The sequence below is a fragment of the Neolamprologus multifasciatus genome, chromosome 14, assembly GCF_963576455.1.
Source record: "Neolamprologus multifasciatus chromosome 14, fNeoMul1.2, whole genome shotgun sequence".
NCBI classification, from domain to species: Eukaryota; Metazoa; Chordata; class Actinopteri; order Cichliformes; family Cichlidae; genus Neolamprologus; species Neolamprologus multifasciatus.
This window is the reverse complement of record NC_140452.1, coordinates 18,179,070-18,200,157: the sequence shown is the minus strand read 5'-3', so window position 1 is coordinate 18,200,157 and position 21,088 is coordinate 18,179,070. Positions and strand designations below refer to the sequence as shown.

The window sequence follows — 21,088 nt, the reverse complement described above, 5'->3', positions numbered from 1 at the left end:
GGAAACCGTTTTAACAAACGACTCGCTACTTTGTAAATTACAGGATATTGTTCAGAGAAGGGCACGTTAAGGGGGGGGCGCACACCCCACGCCTGTAACACTTTCCAACCCACCCAAAACCTAGTAAAATATGGCCAAATCTTATCTTTAGGGTCACTAAAACATGCCTTAAAAATTGGGGTGATAAACATCGCATTGCACTTGGACTCTATTTCTGGTACTGCTCTCCCCCCTTTCCCTACTGGCTTATACATAATTTCTCTCTTTGCCCTCTCATGTTGACCTCCCCAAAGGAAATAAAACATAGCCTTCCTCAATGATATTAATATTTCGTAAGGGATTGGCAACGTCGTTGCCAAAAATGCTATAGAGGCCATTACTTCAGCTTTTAGCACCAGAACCTTACCTATAAAGGAGAGTTCCCTATCTTTCCAGTTCCACAGTTTCCCTTGTATTTTTTGTAATTTTGAATTCCAATTCTTAATTTGCATATTTTCTCCTATTTCCACCCCTAAAATCTTCAACGTTTCCGATTTTTCTTGCAATTCCCTTTTTTCTTTAATCTCCCACCACTTAAAATAAATCACCTCACTCTTCTCTTTATTAATTTTCATCCCTGAAGCTGCTGAAAAAGCTTCACAAACTGCCAAACTTACTTCAATCGGCTTATTGTCCGTAAGCAGCAGAGTTATATCATCCATATACATGGAAAATTTAATTTCCAACCCTCCGCTACCCGGTGGGGTCAACCCTTTAATTAGCTCATTAGTTCTTAATGCACACGCTAATGGCTCCATCACTAATATAAATAAGGTGGGAGATAACGGGCATCCCTGCCTTACTCCAGCTTTCACTGCAACTGTAGTAGTCTGTACACCATTCACATTCACAACACTACTACAACCAGAATACAACACCCGAATCCATCTCCGAAAAACTTCTCCAAATCCTAATTTATCTAGGACTTTCATCAGAAAGGCATGACTGACGTTGTCAAAGGCTTTTTCTAAATCCAAGCTTAACCCACAAAGGGGGATATTCCGCTCATGGCTGTAAAGGTAGCTATCCCTTATAATCGCTAAACTATCCGTCATCTTACGTCCTTGTATCCCACATGTTTGTTCCACTCCAACTAACTTAGGTAAACGAAAAAAAAGGGCTTTTGCTAAAATCTTGATATCTACCCCTAACAATGTCAGGGGTCTCCAATTTCTCAAATCTTTTTTAGAACCCTTTTTCCATAACAGGGAAATCACTCCTGTATTCATGGACGTTGACCATACACCTTTATCCCACGCTTCTTTATAAACCTTGCACAACAAAGAGCTAAGTTGTTCCCAAAAGGCCTGATGGTATTCCTTAGGTAAGCCATCCATACCTGATGACTTGTTATCTTGCATACTTTCCATAGCTCTTGCGATTTCCTCTTGTGTTATAACTTCATCTAAATTTATACTATCTTCTGGATCCAATTTTTGTGTTAACTTAGAGAGAAAGGATTCTACAATTGCCTCATCAATATTTTGTTCTTTATACAAGTTGGTATAAAAAGAATGTACTACCCTTCTTCATTAATCAGGCTGTCAATAGCAGGTTTAGATTTATACAATTTTTTAAAAAAATATCTCGTACATTTTTCATTTTCTTCCACATGTTTTACCCTACTCCGTATTAATACTCCCTTGCTTTTCTCATTTAAAACTACCATCATTTCTTTTTTCAGATTCATAATCTCTTCACTAACATCAAAGCCCAAATTCAGGAGGTTGTAAAACCTTTGTAATTTTGCTTGCTTTCTCAATAACCATTGTCTCCTCCTCTTTGCCCGCCTTTTCCCTTCAAGACTAAAAAATACTTGGGTCCTAATCTTTATACTCTCCCACCATTCCCCTACAGATTCATATAGTGGTTGTAGGGAGACCCATTGTTGTAATTCAAGTTTATACCTTCCCGTAACCTTCCTGTCCTTCAATAGATTCAGGTTTAGTTTCCATGGCCCTGGGGCCGACTGAACGGAAGATTGAATACTAAATCCACACATGACCTTATGGTGATCAGAAAAAGGTACTGGTTCCACTTTACATGACAGGGGTATTAAGCCTTCACTGGCAAACAAAAAATCAATCCGTGAAAAGGACTTATTATTAGACCAGGTATATCCTGGGTCTGACGGGTTAAGCAATCTAAACACGTCTTTCAAATTACCGTCTTTAATCAAATTATCTAATGCACAAGTACTTGAATCTTTCTTAACTGTTGAAGCCGCCCCCTGGATTCCACTTGTTTCTGGTGTACAATTAAAATCCCCACCCATTATTATCTGTCTTCTATTACAAAGAAAAGGTTGTAATATTTGAAATAATGCCGTCCGTTCTTTCAACTCTGTATGTCCATAGACATTAATAATCCTAAGTTTACTCCCATTTTTTTCTACATCTATACATAAGGCTCTTCCATCCACCACTACCTCCACATTTTCTATGTTAATAGTTTTATTATTAATCAAAAAACCTACACCTGACATCCGATTTTGGTTATCCCCTGACCAAAAGGATTGGCCATATGTCCATCGTTTTGCAAACTTTGTGTAATTGTCCATAAAGGGAAGGGCACATTCTTGAAGAAGGCAAATGTCCCCACCCGTTTCATGTAATACATTAAAGACAGATTGACACTTCACTGCATCATTCAACCCTCTTGTATTGATCGTCGATACATGAAAGGAGTTTATGTTATTACTAAATAGGGGGAATCTTTACACTCTGGCTTTTATTAATTAAGTCTCTTGCTATGGTTTTACCTTCTTCTTTTTCTTTTTCCGTGGGAGCCATACCGTAATCGGAGCACTCACATCATTACTTTCCTGCTGGCTTTCCTGAACAACTCCCTGGGTAGATATCTGTCTTTGTTCTTCAAGTACAGGTATTGACAAGGAGTCTATTTGGTCCTGAATTTCTGAATCCAAGTTCCCCGTAGACGACTCTGTTGAAGTGTTTATCTGTCGTTTTTGTGATGTCAGCACTACAGTTACGTTTACTTGTGGTGACAATTTGGGAATAATTGTTATGTTATCTTCAATGTCACAAGCTGGTAATGAAAACCCTCCCTCTTCTAGGGTGATAGTTTGGTTTGATTGCAACGTTGAAATCTCCGAAAACATGTAATCAAGCATGTCTCGGCACTCTTGGGATGTCGACGGCTGTGAAATGGTATGAATACCTGAGCGCACGGCCATCTCCTCCTGGGTCTCCTCCTGTGTCTTAGGCTCTGTTTCTATTTGAAATTCTTCCTTCTCCTCCGTCGTTAAGTCCTCATTGGTAATCACTTGGGAGGGGGGGGGAGGGCACTTCAGCTTGTTCCCCACCCCAGCTGAAGGTTGTTTGATCCTCAACCTCTTCCTGCTGGAACTCAATCGCTGTGTCCCATTTCAGGGTCTGCACGCTTGAAGTACACATTTTAAGTGCGATTACGTCACCGCCACGCGACGACGGCTGTCCCAATTCGAAGTGTACTTCAAACGCATACTCCTAATGCGCCGTCGATTTCCCCAAATATCAAGCGTGGTCCGGTGCACGCTTCGTGGTCCCATATATCCCACAATTCATAGCGCGGCGGTGGGTGTGGATAATTTTGCCGCAAAATACGGCAGAAGGGAGCGGCCGAAGAGTGAACTGTCAAAAGTAAGTACTGAACATGACGTCACTTATTTATGTGCGAATGTTTAATAATGAACATTAAAACATTACTATTGGCTACATGTCGGCAGAGTTATGTGACATTACTGATGTTTGTACTTTCAGCATTAACTTGGTTTTAAAGCCTCTACTTCTAAATATACATATAGTCGACCTTAATCTTACAGAGAATCTGATGATTTTATGGATAATTAAAGTCAGTCATATATCCACAAACACAACAAGCTGAAAGTCAGTGATATATATATATATATATATATATATATATATATATATATATTAGGGGTGCAACGATACACAAAATTCACGGTTTGGTTCGGTTCGATACTTTGGTGTCACGGTTCGATATTTTTTCGATACACAAAAAAATGTTCATGCCATTTTATTAATTTGTCATTTATTAAATTTTCACGGCACATTCTGCACCACATCTCTGTGCGTTCATCATTTGTTTGAAGCCAGCTCACCTCCTGCAACCACTTTTCCGAGAATACGCGCTTCTTTTGTGGTTCGGACTCCTGACATTTCTTTGGAGGTGGAGGAACACCAAAGTAATTGCTTAAAGGAGCTTGCTTCTTCGACATCTTTAAGAGTTCTAAACAAATGTCTGTCCTCCTCCTGAAAATCTTATGTACGCAAACACGCGTTGCAACTTCTTATCTTGTGCGCGTTTTTTATTTTGACAGCGAATGCGTACCTGCGGACCACTTATGTGTAGACCTGGTTATTTAGCTCGTCATATTGCAGCCACAGAAATTCTTTTGTCCATGAAACCATAAAGCTGCACTTTCTTTTTGCCTTATAGTCTGATTTGTCATAACTTTTCCGTTTTGTGGTAAGCTTTTCTTTGGCTGTCACTTCTTCACCCTGACCTGTCTTATTTGGCTCAGCAGAACTAAAATATATATCTTGCTGCTTTTACACACGCACTCACATAACACTCAGCGATTCTCTGCGATCAACCTCTCACATGTTTAAGCTTGCTGCGGGAGATTTCACTTGTCATGTTTGCATAGTAAGCTAACGATTGATAAGACGATGTCAGAGGAATTGGTGCGCAAATTATCATCACTCACCAATCAGTGCTGTCGCTCTCTATACACAGTTCGCGCGATTGCAAAGTGAAAGCAAAAAACAAGCACAAATTCAAACGCGATTTCAATATGTCACATATTGACAGTGGCTCACCGATGCCAATGACATAATTACCCAGCTACATTTCCGAAAGAATGCAAAAGCATTGACATATATTTTTCCTTCCTACGATAGGCCGACGAGCAGAGCAGGGCAGCCCGACTGGAAAAATCGCTAGCCCCGGGACGTCGGGCTAGCGATTTTGCGAGCCCTGTATCTGATTGAGGAATCACTCATCTTTGGAAAAGAGAGTTTATTACAGAGAAGTGTCTCTTTCCAAAATAAAAGCTATACTATACGCTTCTTCTGGGCTATATTCTCAGCAGCATATTAAACATATCAGATCCCCATAAGGAGAATCATGTGCTAACGGCTGTCTAAATGACTCGGGTAAAGTTTGTATGCGTGCTTGTTGTTTTTGTCTGCTTCCACTTGTCTTTGCACTAGGATGCTATCTGGTAAATGTGCAGTCATATTCGTTGTGTTCCCACTAGTGCTGTCAGCCTTAATCTGAAATGAGGTTAACGCCACAACAAATCTCCGTTAACGAGCTACCGCGGATCGCCCCGTGTGTGGGGCTGGACAGCGTCAACACATTAACGAGCTAACTGCGCTAACACACTAGTTCCCACTCATGTAATTGAGCATTGCGTGGCACATCTGACATACTGTTTTACTTTAGTCCATGACGTGCTTACCTTCAGGGTCATACGTCACATGAAGACCAAAGTAGTTCCAGACGCCAGATCTGAATGAGGGTGGGGGAGGTTCAATTTGCCATGTTGCAACGAGCTTACCTTCTGTCTAGCTAGCTTGCCCTTTGCTCAGTGAATCTGTGTTCGACTACTCCGCCTAGGCTGCACTGTCGAGCGCAGATCCACTGAGCGCTCAACACAGACAGCACCGTCAGAAGGAAAGTTGATAAAATAAATTAAAAATGTTGTATTGTTCGATACATATGCGTACCGAACCGAAAGCACTGTATCGAACGGTTCAATATCGATACGAGTATCGTTGCACCCCTAATATATATATATATATATATATATTATACAGCCTCAGATACTCAACTAATCAAAGTGATGTCATGACAAAAATGATTGACCAACAAAACATTTTTCTCCTTCATTTCTGTCACACAAAGCTGTATGTAACGTTTCTCGCGGTTAGTATCATGGTTGCTAGGCAACCTGAACAGCGCGACGAAGGCTAGACCGTCCCATTTCACAAGCCTCTCACTTCCGCACTTCTCGTACTTATAGTACGCACCGTATGTAGTAGGCGTAGTGCGCGTACTTCAAGCGTGCAGACCCTGAAATGGGACACAGCCATTGACTTGATTGTTAATCACATCTTCAACAGCTGGCAGACTTCCTCCAATTAAACTTGGTATCTCCTCTAATTGCTGTTGATGAGTTCTTTTCGCTTTATTTGCGTAAGATTGGGGGCATGCCCTAAAGGTATGTCCTTCACCCCCGCAAAGATTACATTTCCGTGGGAAAGGACATTCAGTTGTAGTGTGCTCTTCACTGTTACAGTTTTTGCAGACTACATTTTCTCACACTGCGGCTAAATGGTCATTACCGCCACATTTACGGCATGTTTTTGGTTGCCCTGGGTAGAAAACATATCCTCTGATTGCCCCCAATTGAATAATTGGGGGCAGATGGATCAAATCACCAGAGGTCTCATCTCTATGCAGGTGGAAGTAAAAACGATATGCTCCAGTTCTAATTCCGTCTTCGTCTTTTAAGTCCAAACCTCTCTTCACCGTACATTTGAAAGACAACCAGGTCGTAATGTCTTCCACTCTCACATATTCAAAGTGCATAATTACTGTCACAGCTTTGGGCTCTCTACCAGATAATGGTGTCATTTTGATATTCTCCAGCTGAGGCCTAGTTTGTTTGAGTCTATTAAACTTATTCAGACATGATTCGTAGAAAGTACTAGTGGCAAAAATCACCTCATAACTTTTCTTTCCCGGCAAGCCAAAGATATAGTCGATCTGCGTCGGTGAGAATCCCAACTCTTTCTGTATAACAATCCTGCTGAACTGTAGTCAGTCCATTTCGCAATTCCCTTGCATCTCAAAACGCACAGCGTTCCTCCTGGAACCTGTCATGTTAGCAGTCTTTGTCGCCATGGTGGGTCTGGGTGAACCACCTTCGTGATCATGGTATCTACCCTGCCAGGTAAGTATCCTGTAAGTAAGCTTTCAAAGACTTAATAAACACCAGGACACTATTATATCTGTTTCTTCTATTTCCTTTGAACATGTGATCAGGGGAGAGCGCGAACGCAGTCCCCCACTACCAGAAATTATGCAGTCGAGATTCCCACATTTGGGGAGCGAGCAGAAGTCGAGTCTACGGTAGTGCAAAGTCTACGCTGACTGTAGACGGTTACGGCGTTTTCATTGGCCCGGAGTCTACGGTGAGCGTAGACACTGTAGACTCGGGCCAATAGGAGCGCCGAATCCCACTGTAGACGACCAATCGTCTGCTCGACGGAAGTTGCGTCACCAAAACAACTAACGGCGAAGAAGCCGGCAAGTCCGCTATTTCTTATGGAAACTGGCATTTCTTCAATGTTTACAGTAAGTTATCGACTCTAAGACGCTCCTGGATTTAGCTGAAAGTACACGACGCGACGCTGAATAACTAATTTGACCTTTTTTAACTCAATTTTCTAGTCTTGGTATGGCGACACCGACGATTCGGGTAGTTAATCCAGATGCCCCTGCACATCGTCAGCAGGCGCTACTTATGGCAACCAAAGAGGCACGTTTCTATCGGGTCCGAAGTACGGTCTTCCCCAAACCTCCACAGGAGCTGCTCAGCCAAGTCACTGCCTTGACTCATGCAGAGAAGCTTCTTCAAGCCGAGGGTATCCACGCACCTTTACGTCAGCAGTGCCTGGGAAAGCTGGTGGTGCCATTTGGACAATATGAAAATGCACCGTTTCGGTGGCTCGTTGCAAACGACGTGGGATATATGAAGTAGTGAGTGTATCATATATTTAATACCATACAATAGGCAGGTTTACTGAACTTCCATTTACTGCACATTTCCCCGTGTAAGGCTATTATCGGTATATCTTGTTCGTTGTAAACGTTCAAACTGTATGTGTGATTCCAGCATACTTGACAGGCACAGAACAGAGGTGACAAATCCACAAAGAAAGGGAGAGATAGGGAACCAGTGGGTGAAGGATTACCTCACAGAATATGCAGAAAGCTTCCCTCAAGTCTCCGTAGTCCTTGAGGCCAACATTGACAGGTGCATCTATGGTCAGAAAGGGTTTGAAGATCACACCTTTCAAGAGATGTGGGAATTATATTGTCAGTACAGCAGCCAAAAGGACAGACCTGAGAAGTTCAGTGATGAGCAGAGGGAGGTCATTCAGAAGGCACACAGTTCTGTGAAGAGGTGGTTGAACACGCCAGTGACGCACATCACAAGCACCCAAATGAAGAGGTTCAGAAAATATATATATGACAAGGAACAAGTAAGTGTGCTATGGAGGAGAACAGCAGAACAGGGCAGTAAATGACTTAGTTAAAGATAGTGATATGTGATTAATCTTGGCAAAGTCTGCATGTGAAATTTTTCCATCAATCGCGATACTCACAATAAACTGTATTGTTTAGCAATGGCTGACAAGTACCCCCAGGTGTGATCCTTCATTGTGGCCAGGTGATGATGCTGAACTGATAGCTGCATCCCAGTCTGTGGAAGGTATGTGAGATTCAGGGTTAATATACTTGGTACAAAGTCATTATAATCACAAAACTAATTGGTCACCTCATTTATAGATTCACTGAAGTCCCAGCACTCCTTGTCTGCAAGTCAACCTGTAAAGCGACGGCTGACAAGCAGAGGTGCTTCCTCCTCCCAGACGTCTGGAACACAGGAGAACTCAGCTCCCCTGTCCAAGGAGTTTAAGAACACTGTACAGTCACATCAAAATAAATCTACTGTGCAGCCCAAACATCTTGAGTCCACAGAGGCTGCCGTACGGTCCAAAAAACTTGACACCGTTGGACTCACTGAGTCATCTGCATCCCAGGGTCATGATCATACAACACAATTACCGTTCAGTCATTCACCTGTAAGTGATATTTCTTTGAAATCAGAGTATTTCAGTTAGTGTGTGTGTGTGTGTGTTGTTCTAGTATTCTATGTTATATGTGTGTGTTTCAGGTGGAGCTAGAGGGATGGGTGCGTCCCTGGGAAAATCCTAATGGTATCCCATCTGCTGACATTTCCTGGCTTAAAGAGGACTCTGAAAGAGGGCTTTTCACCCCTGTTCAGACATACAAGGATGTTACTGGTGTGTTAAAGAGGCGACGGGTGATTAAATCAGATCGCATGTGGTTTTACCCACCAGAACCTCCTGGCTATGCCAGGGGTGCTGTGCCCAGTGTACAGCTCTTTTTTCGCAGCCGTGTCTTTTTGTGGCGTCCTGTTGGGGTATGGAAGTACTCCCTGAAGTGTCCTCGAGCTGACGAGTGTGTGGGTAAAGGACAAAATGTGCACCTATATAAGTCTGGCTATCACCACCGGGTAATTTCACATAAATATTTTACTCAAGTCTTCAAATGTAAACGGTAAAACTGCCATCCTGGAGTCATGCTTATTTTGGCCATTTTCTCTCTTCTTCATTATATACTTCAGGTACGTCACATCTGTGACGTGTCCAACTGGTACACAATGCTTACTGAGGTCCTGTGCTGCGGACCATGTACAAAGGCAGGCAGAAGTGGCGGAGGAGGAAAAGTGGGTCGGTGGCTTGCCTGGGACTCAGCAATTTTATCACAACTCAGCGAGGGACACCAAGCCATGTTCCCGGCCATCCTGACTAGCAAGTGAGTAAAATGATACCACATTTTTGTAGGGCTTCCTCTGTTGTTGTTGTTGTTGTTGTTGTTGTTGTTTTTTATTTTTTTAAGTTGTCAATCACTCACTCACTCACTCACTCACTCACTCACTCAATTCAGCATCAAGAACTTGACTGTGACTGTCCTTGCAGGCGTGGTGTGGATAAGAATGTTGTACGCTTTCTGAGAGACAGAACCGAAGGAAACACTATGGTCAAGCTGTGGCGGCAGATACAAGAGAATCACATGGAGGAGTACCTTCAGCGGAAGGACCTGTACACCACACTCCTAATGACTTTTGCGGAGCCCGGGGGTATCGTCTCAGCCTTACGGCACACATTCCAGGCGCCACTTCCTCCAAGAGAGCTTCCCTCTGCATGGCTGTTGCGCCACGCTTTCCTGCTGGCAGAGGCCAGCAATGTGAGGGATTACCGAAGCCAGATTCTGTCCACTTTTGGCACTGTGCTGAAAATGGATTCCACCAAAAAAGTATGTACTTCATAATACTGTATCACACACATTTTTTTTTAAGTCATTACACAAGCAAGCAGACCTTGCTTACTCTTGAAAGACACTGGCCTGTTGTCTTTAATAGATATTGGCCATGTATTTGTTTTGTGTGTGATTAGCCTTTGAACAATGTTTTTGGACAGAAAGGAGTATTTCTGTATTGTTGTGACAGAGGGAATACGAAAGATGCTCATGGTATTGTTATGGGGTTTTTATTGTTTCAAAATGCTATCACATAATGCAAACTTTGCCTTTTTTTTTTCTTTAGGTAGTGAAAAAGCTGTCTGGGGAAGGTCAAGGCTCAGCAGAATGGTTCACCAGTATCGGAAACGAACACTCACAAATAGTTACATTTGTGCTGACCTGCGAGGAGTCCTTTGACAAGCTGCAGCCAATGTGCCGTGGAGTCATGGAGAGGTTTCACTTGGCCAATCAGCCTGTTCCCAAAATTTTGTATGTGGACCGTGGGTGTTGCCGTGCACAGGGAACATCAGTAGTAGAGGCCTTGTTTCAGCCTTGGGTGGACAGTGGGATGCTTGTGCGTCTGGACATCTTTCACTGGATCCACCGGTTTGATGCAGCCATACGTACAGAGGCTCATGCAAAGTACTCTGCATTTAAGTCTGCAGTAGCTGGGGCAGTGCTGGCTTACAACCGCACAGACCTTGAGCTGCTTATAAGGGCCGCCAGAGCAAAGAACCCAGTAGAAATGCAGTCTGTGTCCGATGAGGAAGTTGTCCGCCTTTACATTTCCAGGGAGCAGTTAAAACACCATGTGCGCAGGGTCACACTTGGGGCTCAGGAAACATTTCGGCTGACCCAATTGATTATTGAGGAGCTGAAAGGTCCAGCTGGGCTGGATGAGAGTGGAGTGAGTCTTTTCAAAACACCTGGTAGGAAAGTCCTCATTTCAAAAGATTTTTAGAATATTAATACAAATTGGGACAAACTGAAGATCACACAAGGTTTGTCTATCTGATTATTTCCAGGGGCCATTGATGAGATGTGGGCAGCACAGCAGCGACACCTGGAGTGCATTCAGGACCCACCAGACATGAGCATGTATAGGGTGGCTCAGAGCACAACAATAAACAACGTGGATGTCCCCTATTACAAATGTCTGCGTGGAAGCAATAGCCTGGAAGGGTTCCACAAATCACTTCCGGACATGATTCCAGGTACACAGTTTTAATCTGTATACTTGTGACAATTTACACTTGTAATCCTGTCATGGTCATTTCCTTTATTGTTGTTGTGTTCAGGTCCCCACTGCGCAGCACGTCCCTATCAGGTTTACCTGATAAGTGGTATTGCAAGGTGGAACTCTGACAGGAGCTCAAATGCTGTATTTGGTGGCAAAGGACGGCATTACAGGATTTACTCTGCACCGTTGATCGATCGCCTCAACACTCGCTGTCAGCAGCTCTTTGGAGAACCTGTAGAAGTAAACTTCCGTGGCCCAGCTGATCTCACATCAAATGAATTGCTTGGGCTGGAGTATTTGTTCAGCCAAAGCACTGGAGAGTCTGGAACTTTCTCTCTGGAGGACATCATCAGTGATGGACCTGGTCCTGAGGAGGAGGTGGTTCAGCCTGGGCAACCCGAACCAGATGATCGCGATGAAGCATACCAGAGTGACGAAGACGCACGCGACACTGTACTGGATACTGTCCTTCCCCACATTACACTCACCAATGATGAGACCTCCACAGTTCACCCTCCAGCCTTTGTGAGTAGCTAGGTTTACTTTTCATATTAGGGACACAGCTCCCATTAAACATTTGAAAAAATGATTAAAAGATGCACTGCTTGTCTGACAACACAGGGAATTGTGTATATATTTACCAACCACTTTTGTATTCATTTTACAGGAAGATGCCTGCAGTTCAAACCCCCTTCCTGGATTTGAAAAGCTGGAAATGTTCTGCTCTGTGCTTGTGGAGATTAGCCTGATGGAGGACAAGCTATCACTTACCACTGAGCAGAGGAACAAGGTCCTACAAACCTGGAATAACGTGGAGGAGCATGACAAACAGCCACAAAAGTTTAACCAGCTGTACAAGACGCACTGGGGCAACACCCTCTACTGCCGCACTAAAAGGGATGACCTTGTTGATGCTGCTCTCATACAGAGAGTAAAGATGGTAAAGCGCTATGCACCCGCACAACATGACATCAGCGCTCAGAGCAACAGGTTAATGTACACTCTGGTTAAACTTTTGTGGTTGCGCTCACCTCAGGGGTCTCGCAACAGTCCAGAGAAACTTTCTATTTTAAAGGCCTATGAGCGAATCCAGCACCGGATTCTGGTGGAAGATGCGGTTCTCTGTAAAGCAGGCATTCCTCTCCCTAAAATTAACATCAAGACTGTGCGGGACTTCATTTGTCAGCAAGAAAGGATCCTCAATCTGCATGCAACAAAACATCCATCGATTTTGACCAAGATCACCTCCATCTCATCTGCACACCTACCTCCAGCACCACACCAACCACCAGTACTCCCTCCTCCAGACTACCCCCTGTTGAAATATGAGCCCACACCCAGCACTGCAGGGACCAAGGTTTTGAAGGGAAGGAGAGACTTGCTGATGCCAGTCTCCCAGCCTCAGCCACCTCTTCCACCTGTGCCACTACCACCACCACCACCACTTGGAAAGACCCCCGCAACCTCTACCATCACCAGACCTGTGCCTTCAGTGGCTGCTTCTACATCAACCTCTGAGACTCAGCCCCCCATACTGCAAAAAAAACCCTGCAGCGAGACTATTCCTGGCAATAGTGGCCCTGCTACATCACACTCTTCCACATTGGTCATAACACCCACCATTACCACACTAGACACTGCAGGCAGACCTTCAGTCTGGGCAAGGGCAACACAGTATAAGCGTAAGCTTAAGGATCACCCCTCAGAAGTAGGAGCCAAAGTGTCACGGGTGCAAAACCTTCCCATTTGTAGAATCTGCCACCAGCCAACCCAAGGACATAAAAAATATAAAAAGAAAACTTTCTGCTCTGTAAAAATGATGTCCCCATCAACAGGTCTGAAAAACAGAGTTTTTAGCAGCTACGAGCACTTTACCTACATGGTTGACCAGCTTGGGGAGGGTTAAAAGGGTTTTACATTACAGAGCAGGACCTGGTGTGGTACCCCATATGGGTTTGCTGGACAATTGACTTTTAGAATGATCAAGACATTCAACTTTTATCTTTTTGTACTCTTTTAAAATATCACTGATTGCCATTGTTGTTTTTCCCGTAGTCTTTTACAAAACAATGATCAAGACATCATACTTTTATCTTTTTGTACAGAATTGATCTTTTAAAAAAAATTTACATTACAGTCAGAATCAAGTTCACTGATTGATTGTAGTGTTGTCTTGGGTTTCACTGTTTCATTTATTTTAATAAAGTGTTTTGTATTACAGTAACAGTGAGTTGTGGAATAACTTAATGAATGAATGAATGAATGACTTAGACTTACTGACCTTCCTTGAATCAGCATCACTATAGTCCAAAAGGCACTGACAAAACATACAAGCATAAATAAATACAATCTATAGAAAGAGAAACATGTTTTACATTTTTTTATTAAGTTACACACAAATAGCATTCTCTGCCAACAGGTTTAAAAGACACAAATATGTAGAAACATAACAGACCCAAACCAAAGAAGCAATGTGTACAAGCAGGTGGCAAAGTCAAGTTCATTAAGTATTTGTACAACACATGTCTCCACAAGAGCTTCAGTGTTTACTGGAATTGATTCTGAAACACTAACAGAGCTATTATCTGTTATGTCAGTCAAATTTCCCATGATACTCTTGGTTGAGATCTGGTGACTGTGAAAGCCATGGTATATGATCACACCATTTTCATAATCAACTATTCACTGACCCTTCTTCAAATACTTTGTCACAGGACAAACATTATCTGTCATAGCAACTTTGTAATCATTTTGCAACTCTTTTGCCTTTCAAAAGTGAACCCTAACATGGCAGCAAAGTGCAACAATGTCTCTCTGTATAGGGGTCAAGAGTATGCCTTTAATTTCTAGCATGTCTGTAAATTACAGTACAATGGCAGGAATAATTTTTCACATTTTACCAGTATAAAAGTAAAACAATTACATCATCTGATGGGGGCAACATAAAATACTCCTCTTATGGCTAGTCATTGCACATTATAATAACACATAAGAAAAGAAAGAAATTCGTTCTCAATTGCTGTTGATTTCAGGGGACTTTCAAAACTGTTTGGGTTCAAAAGAGCCAAAGGAAAATCATCATCATCACTGTTGGCATAAAAACAAGATGCTTTTGTTGTATGTGCACTGATAATGCTTACTGTCCTGTCATTGTCAACCAGTCAAAATACATAAATAACACATTGTGATCATGCTGAAGAACATAGACAGCATTCCAGGCGTCCGGTGGGATAAAGGAGCTGGAAACATCAGCTGATGAAGAGAAAAACAGACAACAGACTGAATGAATAAAAGAAGACTTCTTCATTGCACATTTTCCACCAATCACAAGCCTCGCCTTTCACTCTAGACTTTTGACCAATCACCGATCAGGATGAATTGCACTACTGTACTGTGGATCCCCGCGAGCAGGGGTCAGCACAACCGGAGTGCAATGGCTGAGCCTCGCCCTGGGTGAACCACCTTCATGATCATGGTATCTCCCCTGCCAGGTAAGTATGAGTTGTTCATCTCACACATGGGGGACTCTTTTACACACAAACCCTGCACACTCACGGTGCTCACAATCTCACAATCAACACAAACACAGCCTGCAGGAGGCTGGGACTACACACTATTTATATACACAGGAAGGAGCTTCCAACATAGCCACATCAGGTTATTTCATTTTAATAAAATACGGGGAGTCTTTCCCATCATGCATTGCTGCATCTGCACAACAAAAGCTGACTGAAAGATCACAATAGTTAATCAATTTAACCTTCTTAAATCCACCAACAAATAGGAAGTTCAAGTAACTCCAAGTTAAATCAAACTGCAGCTGAAAACTGTTTGATTCACATTTGATGCTCAGGATGAAAAAAACAACAACAACACACAAAACACACACGTTTTCTGCTAACAGCACAACCACTTCCTGTCCTTTTGTTTTCTCCTGCTGGACAGCTGACTGTCCTACTCCTGCTGCCCCCTATTGTCCTGGCGTGGGAACGCTCACTTTTATGAGGTGATGGGGTTAGATCTGAGATTTTGAGACACTTTCACACTGTGCTCAACTCCTTCAAGAGGAGGATGTAGATTTTGATAGTCAGAGGACTTTTGGACTGATTTTTTTAGACATAAAAGTTCCACCAGATATTTAAAAAAACAAAAACAAAACAGGACTTAGTAACTAATATTACTTTAGATGACCTGTTGGTTTCTTTAAAATCTATTAAAGAGAAGATGGATGTTTACTTACACCTTCCGAATGTGAAGTGTAACGCCGGCATTCTTCCTGACATATGCCACACAATTCATATCGTTATAATATCAACAACCCCTCAAATTATTGGACCACGGTCACTGCTGAGGTATTTCCCTGATTTTAATTATATTTTGATATTGACAGGTCTCTGTCCGTTATCCCTTACATTGTCAACGAGTCACCGTAGCTCATTTCTGCTTAGTGACAGTGATACTGGGGTCAACTGTTGGGGATAACCATAATTTTCTTTCAGTAAGTGCTGCTGCTAGCACCTGTTTGCTGCTATTCACAGCTGTTACTGAAACTTTTTTTGATGTAGATCTAACATGGGCAGACTCGCACAATAAAATCTTGTGACGTGAGAATGTAATTAAACTGTTGACAAGAGGGAAAGAAATACAATTCTGTTAAGGCTCAAGTGATTAAACACAAAGAAAAAAAGAAAACAGATATAAAAAGTACATTAGGTTACATTATCATTTTATAACATGAACCTCAGAAAATTCAAAAAGGCAAATGCCTTGATACATGCTCAATCACCAAGGTAAGTAAATCCCAAAAGGTTGATTCTGTTCATTTGGACGTAGTGTTTTCAATGGGTGAAATATTCATGCATGGCGAATATGCAAGCTGGTGTCGCAGGATAGGAAGTATATCCATTCTCGTCGCCAGTATTTTGCTACAAGAAATTGTGACTGGTCGTAGTTACACTGCTACTTAACCAAGCCAGTTAAGCTTTCATTGTTTTTCCACATGTTTAGGGGGGTGCACCGTTCCTGGAGATACTGCAATACCAGGTCGATGCGTGGAGTGGACGGAGCAAGCCCCTATTCCATCTCCCTGTTCCAAAAATCAATTTAATATATGGTCCCCGGGTAGGGGACGTATCAGATATTAAACTGATAAGAACAGATTTTTTTTTTTTTTTTTTTTTTTTTTTTCCTTTTTATTTTCAAGTACAAAAGAACCACAAACTTAGTAACAATACTGCAAAGAAACTGTACAAACATCACTTCTGATAGAACAGAGGACAAGCGTATTTTAAACAGAAGAAAACGTTTTCTCTCCCCATTGATCAGGTTATTCAGTTGTCCTTTCTGCAGGTGCTGTAATATCCAAATAGCAAAATGATTAATCAGGATTTTTTTTTTTTTTTTTTTTTTTTTTTTTTTTTTTAAATGGAAAAACACACATTCATTTACACAACATGCCAAAGTTACATCGCATCTTCTCGATTGGCAACCACATTAACATATTTTCCCATCCTTTTTTTTTTTTTTTTTTTTGACTCTAAAACTAGTCTTACTGTATATTGCTCTCAAAACAAACTAAAACCTTTCCCCACTTAGTCTCCAAAATTAGGTGGCTTCTGAAAAATGGTTTTCCACCTGTCTTTGATTGCATCCCACCCCCACTTCAATATCTCAAAATGCCATACTTTTTCTATTTCTTTCTCTACCAACCTACATGTGCCCATAACTGTCCATTTATATGACCCCAGAATATACCCTTGCCGAGCCTTCCACAAATATAGTTTCACCAAAGACACTAGTAAAAGAGACTTTTCTTTTCGATTGCTTCCCTTCTCCCACCCCGTAAGGGACATTACTTCATTGTACAAGATTCCTTTTAAACAATCATACTGCCTCTGCATTTCGCCCCACACTTCTCCCGCGAAAGGACATCCCCACATTACATGCTCTATTGTTTCTTCTCTTTGACATGTGCTTCTCGGGCAGTTCTTATTGTCACACAATCTATGTGCATACATTATTGACCTTACTGGTATTTTTTTATGCAGCAGCAACCAATTAAGGTCCCTGCACCCGTTGCTCAGTTCCTTTTTTTGGGCTCGTTTCCATACCTCCTCCTGCACCCATATGTTTTGGGTGTGGGTTTTCTGCACCAAAGTTCTATACAGTTTTTTGTGATTCAACATTAGGTCCTTGTCCTTATATTCCTGGTGCTTCTTTCGCCATTTAATCATCCTTGAATAATGTTCTGGCCTGCTTTCCGCCCTCGGCACTCTATTGTCCCACTCGATCAATTGTCTCATGGGACCAGATAACCAAAAGCGGATCAAAACTTGACATTTGTGTATATTGGGCCTATTCAATAGATTACAGATATTGCTATAATACATCACGTCCAATTTCAAGGGGATGCATGGGACATCCCTCCCACCTTTTTGTATTGTCTGATACATCGTTGTTCTTTTTACGTATTCATACCCCCCCCAAATTAATTTAAAAATTCCCCGTGTTAGCACCTTCCTATGAGTCTGTGGCATTGGGAAGACATATGCCAAATGGAGTAGGGCAGGTAAGATGTCAGCTTTTACGGCCAAAACCTTGCCAGTTATAGTGAGCTTTCTTTTGGACCACATCCCCAATTTCTTTGTGACTTTTGCCATCTTCAAGTCCCAATTATGATTTGCGTCCCCCCCAGGGTTCCCAAAATCAATGCCCAAAACCCGCATGGGCCCTTCACACAACGAGAGCCCACAGAGCATCTCTCTCCTACCTGCCCATTTTCCCAAATATTTGTATTTTGATTTTTCCTTATTAACCTTTGACCCCGCCGCACTCTCAAAGGTCTGTATTGTTTGCATCGTCTCCCTCACACTCCCATCATCTTCCAGATAGAGTACTGTATCATCTGCGTACTGCGAGATTTTCAGCACCTCCCCCCCTGGCAAAACCACCCCTCTGATTTTCTCATTTCCCCTTATTGCGCATGCTAACGGTTCTACGTATATGACATAGAGTAGGGCGGACAGGGGACAACCCTGCCGTAGCCCTCTCTTCTGTTGCACTTCCTCTGTTAAGTATCCGTTTATCTTTACCTTGCAAATTATGTCAGTATACATCATACTTATCCAGTTCAAAAATTTTCCCCCTATATCAAAAGTTCTCATCACCCTCCACAGGAAATCGTGGTTGACCCTATCGAAGGCTTTTTCCTGATCAAGTGTCACACATATTGATGTCAAGTTCCTCTCTTCTATGTACATAAGCACATCTCTATGTAGTTGTAAATTCCAACCAATCTGTCTGCCCTTCACCCCACATGTCTGGTCTGCATTTATAATAGCAGGCATAACTCGGGCCAGACGTCTTGCTAGGGTTCTACTCAGGATTTTATAGTCCACGCAGACCATTGAGAGAGGCCTATAGTTTGAAAGCGCTGCAGGTGAACCTTTCTTATGTATTAGACTTATCACTCCTGTCCTCATACTCTTTGGCATTCTACCCTTTTCACACATTTCATTAAATACCTCCAACAAGTGGTCTCCAATGAGATCCCAAAATGTGATATAAAACTCCTTCGTAAGTCCGTCTATCCCAGGTACCTTGTTATTCTTCATTGTCTTTGTCGCCTCGTATAGTTCGTGATTTGTTATACTCCTTTCCAATATCTTCCTTTCGTCCTCTGATAGCCTCTCTTCCAGAAATCCCAAGATTATTTCTTGGGCATCTTCATCTACTTTTTCCACGCCAAACAATGATCTATAGTACTCTTCTACCACCTTCAATAAGTTATCCCGCCCGGTAACCAATTTCCCATCACTTTCCAACTCCATAATTGCCCCTTTTTCCTCTCTCTTTTTCATATGAGCGAAAAAATAGGCCGAGCACTTCTCCTGTCGCATATGCTCCTCCTGCATAAATTTAAACATTCTTGTTTTCGCTCTATTCTGGAACAAATCCTCCTGTTTCTTCAATAATACATTCAATTCCTCACTCGCTCCCCCGTTTTTGTTGTTATTCCTCTGAGCTTCTATCCCTGCAATCTTTTCCTGGAGCTTCTTGAAAACCTCTTTGGAAGCCTGCGCTCTCTGTGTGCTATAAGCAATTGAAAACGTTTTTATTCTCTTTTTCGTTTCTTCCCACCACCTCACTCTGTCCTCATACAACCCTTTCATTTCCACCCAACTTCCGAAGATTTCTCTAAATCTTTCCCTATACTCATATTCTGCCAAGACGTCATTATTCAATTTCCAATATGCCTTACCAAAAACTGCTCCTCCGGAAATTACCATTACCCAAATTGCTTTATGGTCTGTAAAAGGGGCAAAAATTGTCCCCCCTCCCGTTACCTTCTCCTTATCTCCTACTAATATATAATCTAATCTGCTCCTCATTCCTCGACTATTTTCCCATGTATAACCGACCTGTTTGCCTAATATCTTTCCCATAGTATCCGCCAAACTGTACTTTGCCATAAAATCTCTGAGCAGGGACGATCCACCATCCTTGTCTAGCGAGCAATTTAAGTCTCCTCCCACGATAATCACTTTGCTCGTCATAAAACATATATCCAAACCAGCAAAGAGTTCTCTACGGGCCCGTGGTTCTGCGTGTGCATAAATATTAACCACGCGACATTGAAATCCAGCCTTCTTAATGTCCACTACCATCACTCTACCCTGGATTACAGAGAACGTGTCTATGATTTGGATGCTTTTCCTCCCACACAAAACTCCCACCCCTGATCCATGTACGCTCCCCACGCTCCATGCTGCTTCGCCTCCTACCCACTCCTTCGTGAAGAGCAGAGCGTCGGCCTCGTCTCTTAAGTGGGCTTCCTGGATTAAACATATATCAAAGTCGCAAGTAATTAAAAATTCATACACAGCTCCCCTTTTCTTTGCATTCCTCAGTCCTCTGACATTTAAAGTCATTATTTTCATCTTATCCATTTAATGGTAAGGGCTACTTCCCCAAACTTTCCTGAGAAAATAATGTTCGTATCAGAGAACTTTCAGCGTTACTTTCATTTTCACTCCCATCGTCGGAATCATTTTCACTTATCGTGGTGCTCAAAGGAGTGTGGGTACACTCCGTTTGAGTTCCTTTTGGAGCACGCCTTTCTCCCTCCACACCGAAAGGCGCAGTCTCCAATTTTTCCTCATTGCTATCTTCTGGCGGAGTGGCCGAAACCTGCCTTTTCCTTCTTTTCGCCTTCTTTCTTCCTGCTTTCCTAACCTCTCTCCACGGTTGCTCCGTCATGTCCTCACTCGTAGCGAAGGATCCTTCCTTATTCCTGTCCTCTGTATCTAACAAAGGAACCTCTATCATTCTCTCAGAAACTTCTTCTTCCTCGTCAGCCTCATTTCTCTCACCTGCAGGAGTCTCCTGCATTAACAAAGGTGTTCCTAATTTGTCATGTCCAGTTTCCTTCTCTTGGCCCACCGGCCCCACCACTACTGCAGCGTATGACCTGGGCTTTGTGCAATCTCTTGCCATGTGCTCCTCTGACTCACATAAATGACATTTCTTTAGTACAGTGCAGTCTCTTGTGCTATGTCCCGTTTCATTGCAATTTCGGCACCTCACCTGATTGCAATTAGCGGCTTCATGGCCTTTACCGCCACATCTTCTGCAAACCAGAGGTTGGCCCGCGTAGATGAGGAA

General features: G+C 42.5%; 1 protein-coding gene and 2 pseudogenes across 1 annotated transcript; 1 reads left to right on the top strand and 2 right to left on the bottom strand.

The window, feature by feature from the left end:
* The first annotated feature begins 7,057 nt into the window (after positions 1 to 7,057).
* On the top strand, positions 7,058 to 13,650 carry LOC146503903 (uncharacterized). The gene is made up of 12 exons (XM_085130530.1): positions 7,058 to 7,428; positions 7,525 to 7,833; positions 7,970 to 8,339; positions 8,482 to 8,569; positions 8,647 to 8,942; positions 9,035 to 9,397; positions 9,509 to 9,699; positions 9,864 to 10,200; positions 10,490 to 11,114; positions 11,211 to 11,399; positions 11,484 to 11,950; positions 12,093 to 13,650. Exons 2-12 carry the CDS (start codon positions 7,532 to 7,534, stop codon positions 13,329 to 13,331), a joined length of 4,467 nt encoding a protein of 1,488 aa, XP_084986656.1. The 5' UTR covers positions 7,058 to 7,428; positions 7,525 to 7,531; the 3' UTR covers positions 13,332 to 13,650.
* A 1,150-nt stretch (positions 13,651 to 14,800) lies between these two features.
* LOC146503902 (U1 spliceosomal RNA) lies at positions 14,801 to 14,924 on the bottom strand (annotated as a pseudogene).
* A 1,507-nt stretch (positions 14,925 to 16,431) lies between these two features.
* LOC146503901 (U2 spliceosomal RNA) lies at positions 16,432 to 16,638 on the bottom strand (annotated as a pseudogene).
* Positions 16,639 to 21,088: the final 4,450 nt, after the last annotated feature.

What these genes read in the sequence shown, in the direction of transcription:
- LOC146503903 (XM_085130530.1), top strand. Translation starts at nt 7,532, where the DNA reads ATGGCGACACCGACGATTCGGGTAGTTAATCCAGATGCCCCTGCACAT. An exon ending in GACGTGGGATATATGAAGTA is followed by an intron (nt 7,834 to 7,969) that starts GTGAGTGTATCA and finishes GTGTGATTCCAG; the next exon opens with CATACTTGACAGGCACAGAA. An exon ending in AGTCTGGCTATCACCACCGG is followed by an intron (nt 9,398 to 9,508) that starts GTAATTTCACAT and finishes TATATACTTCAG; the next exon opens with GTACGTCACATCTGTGACGT.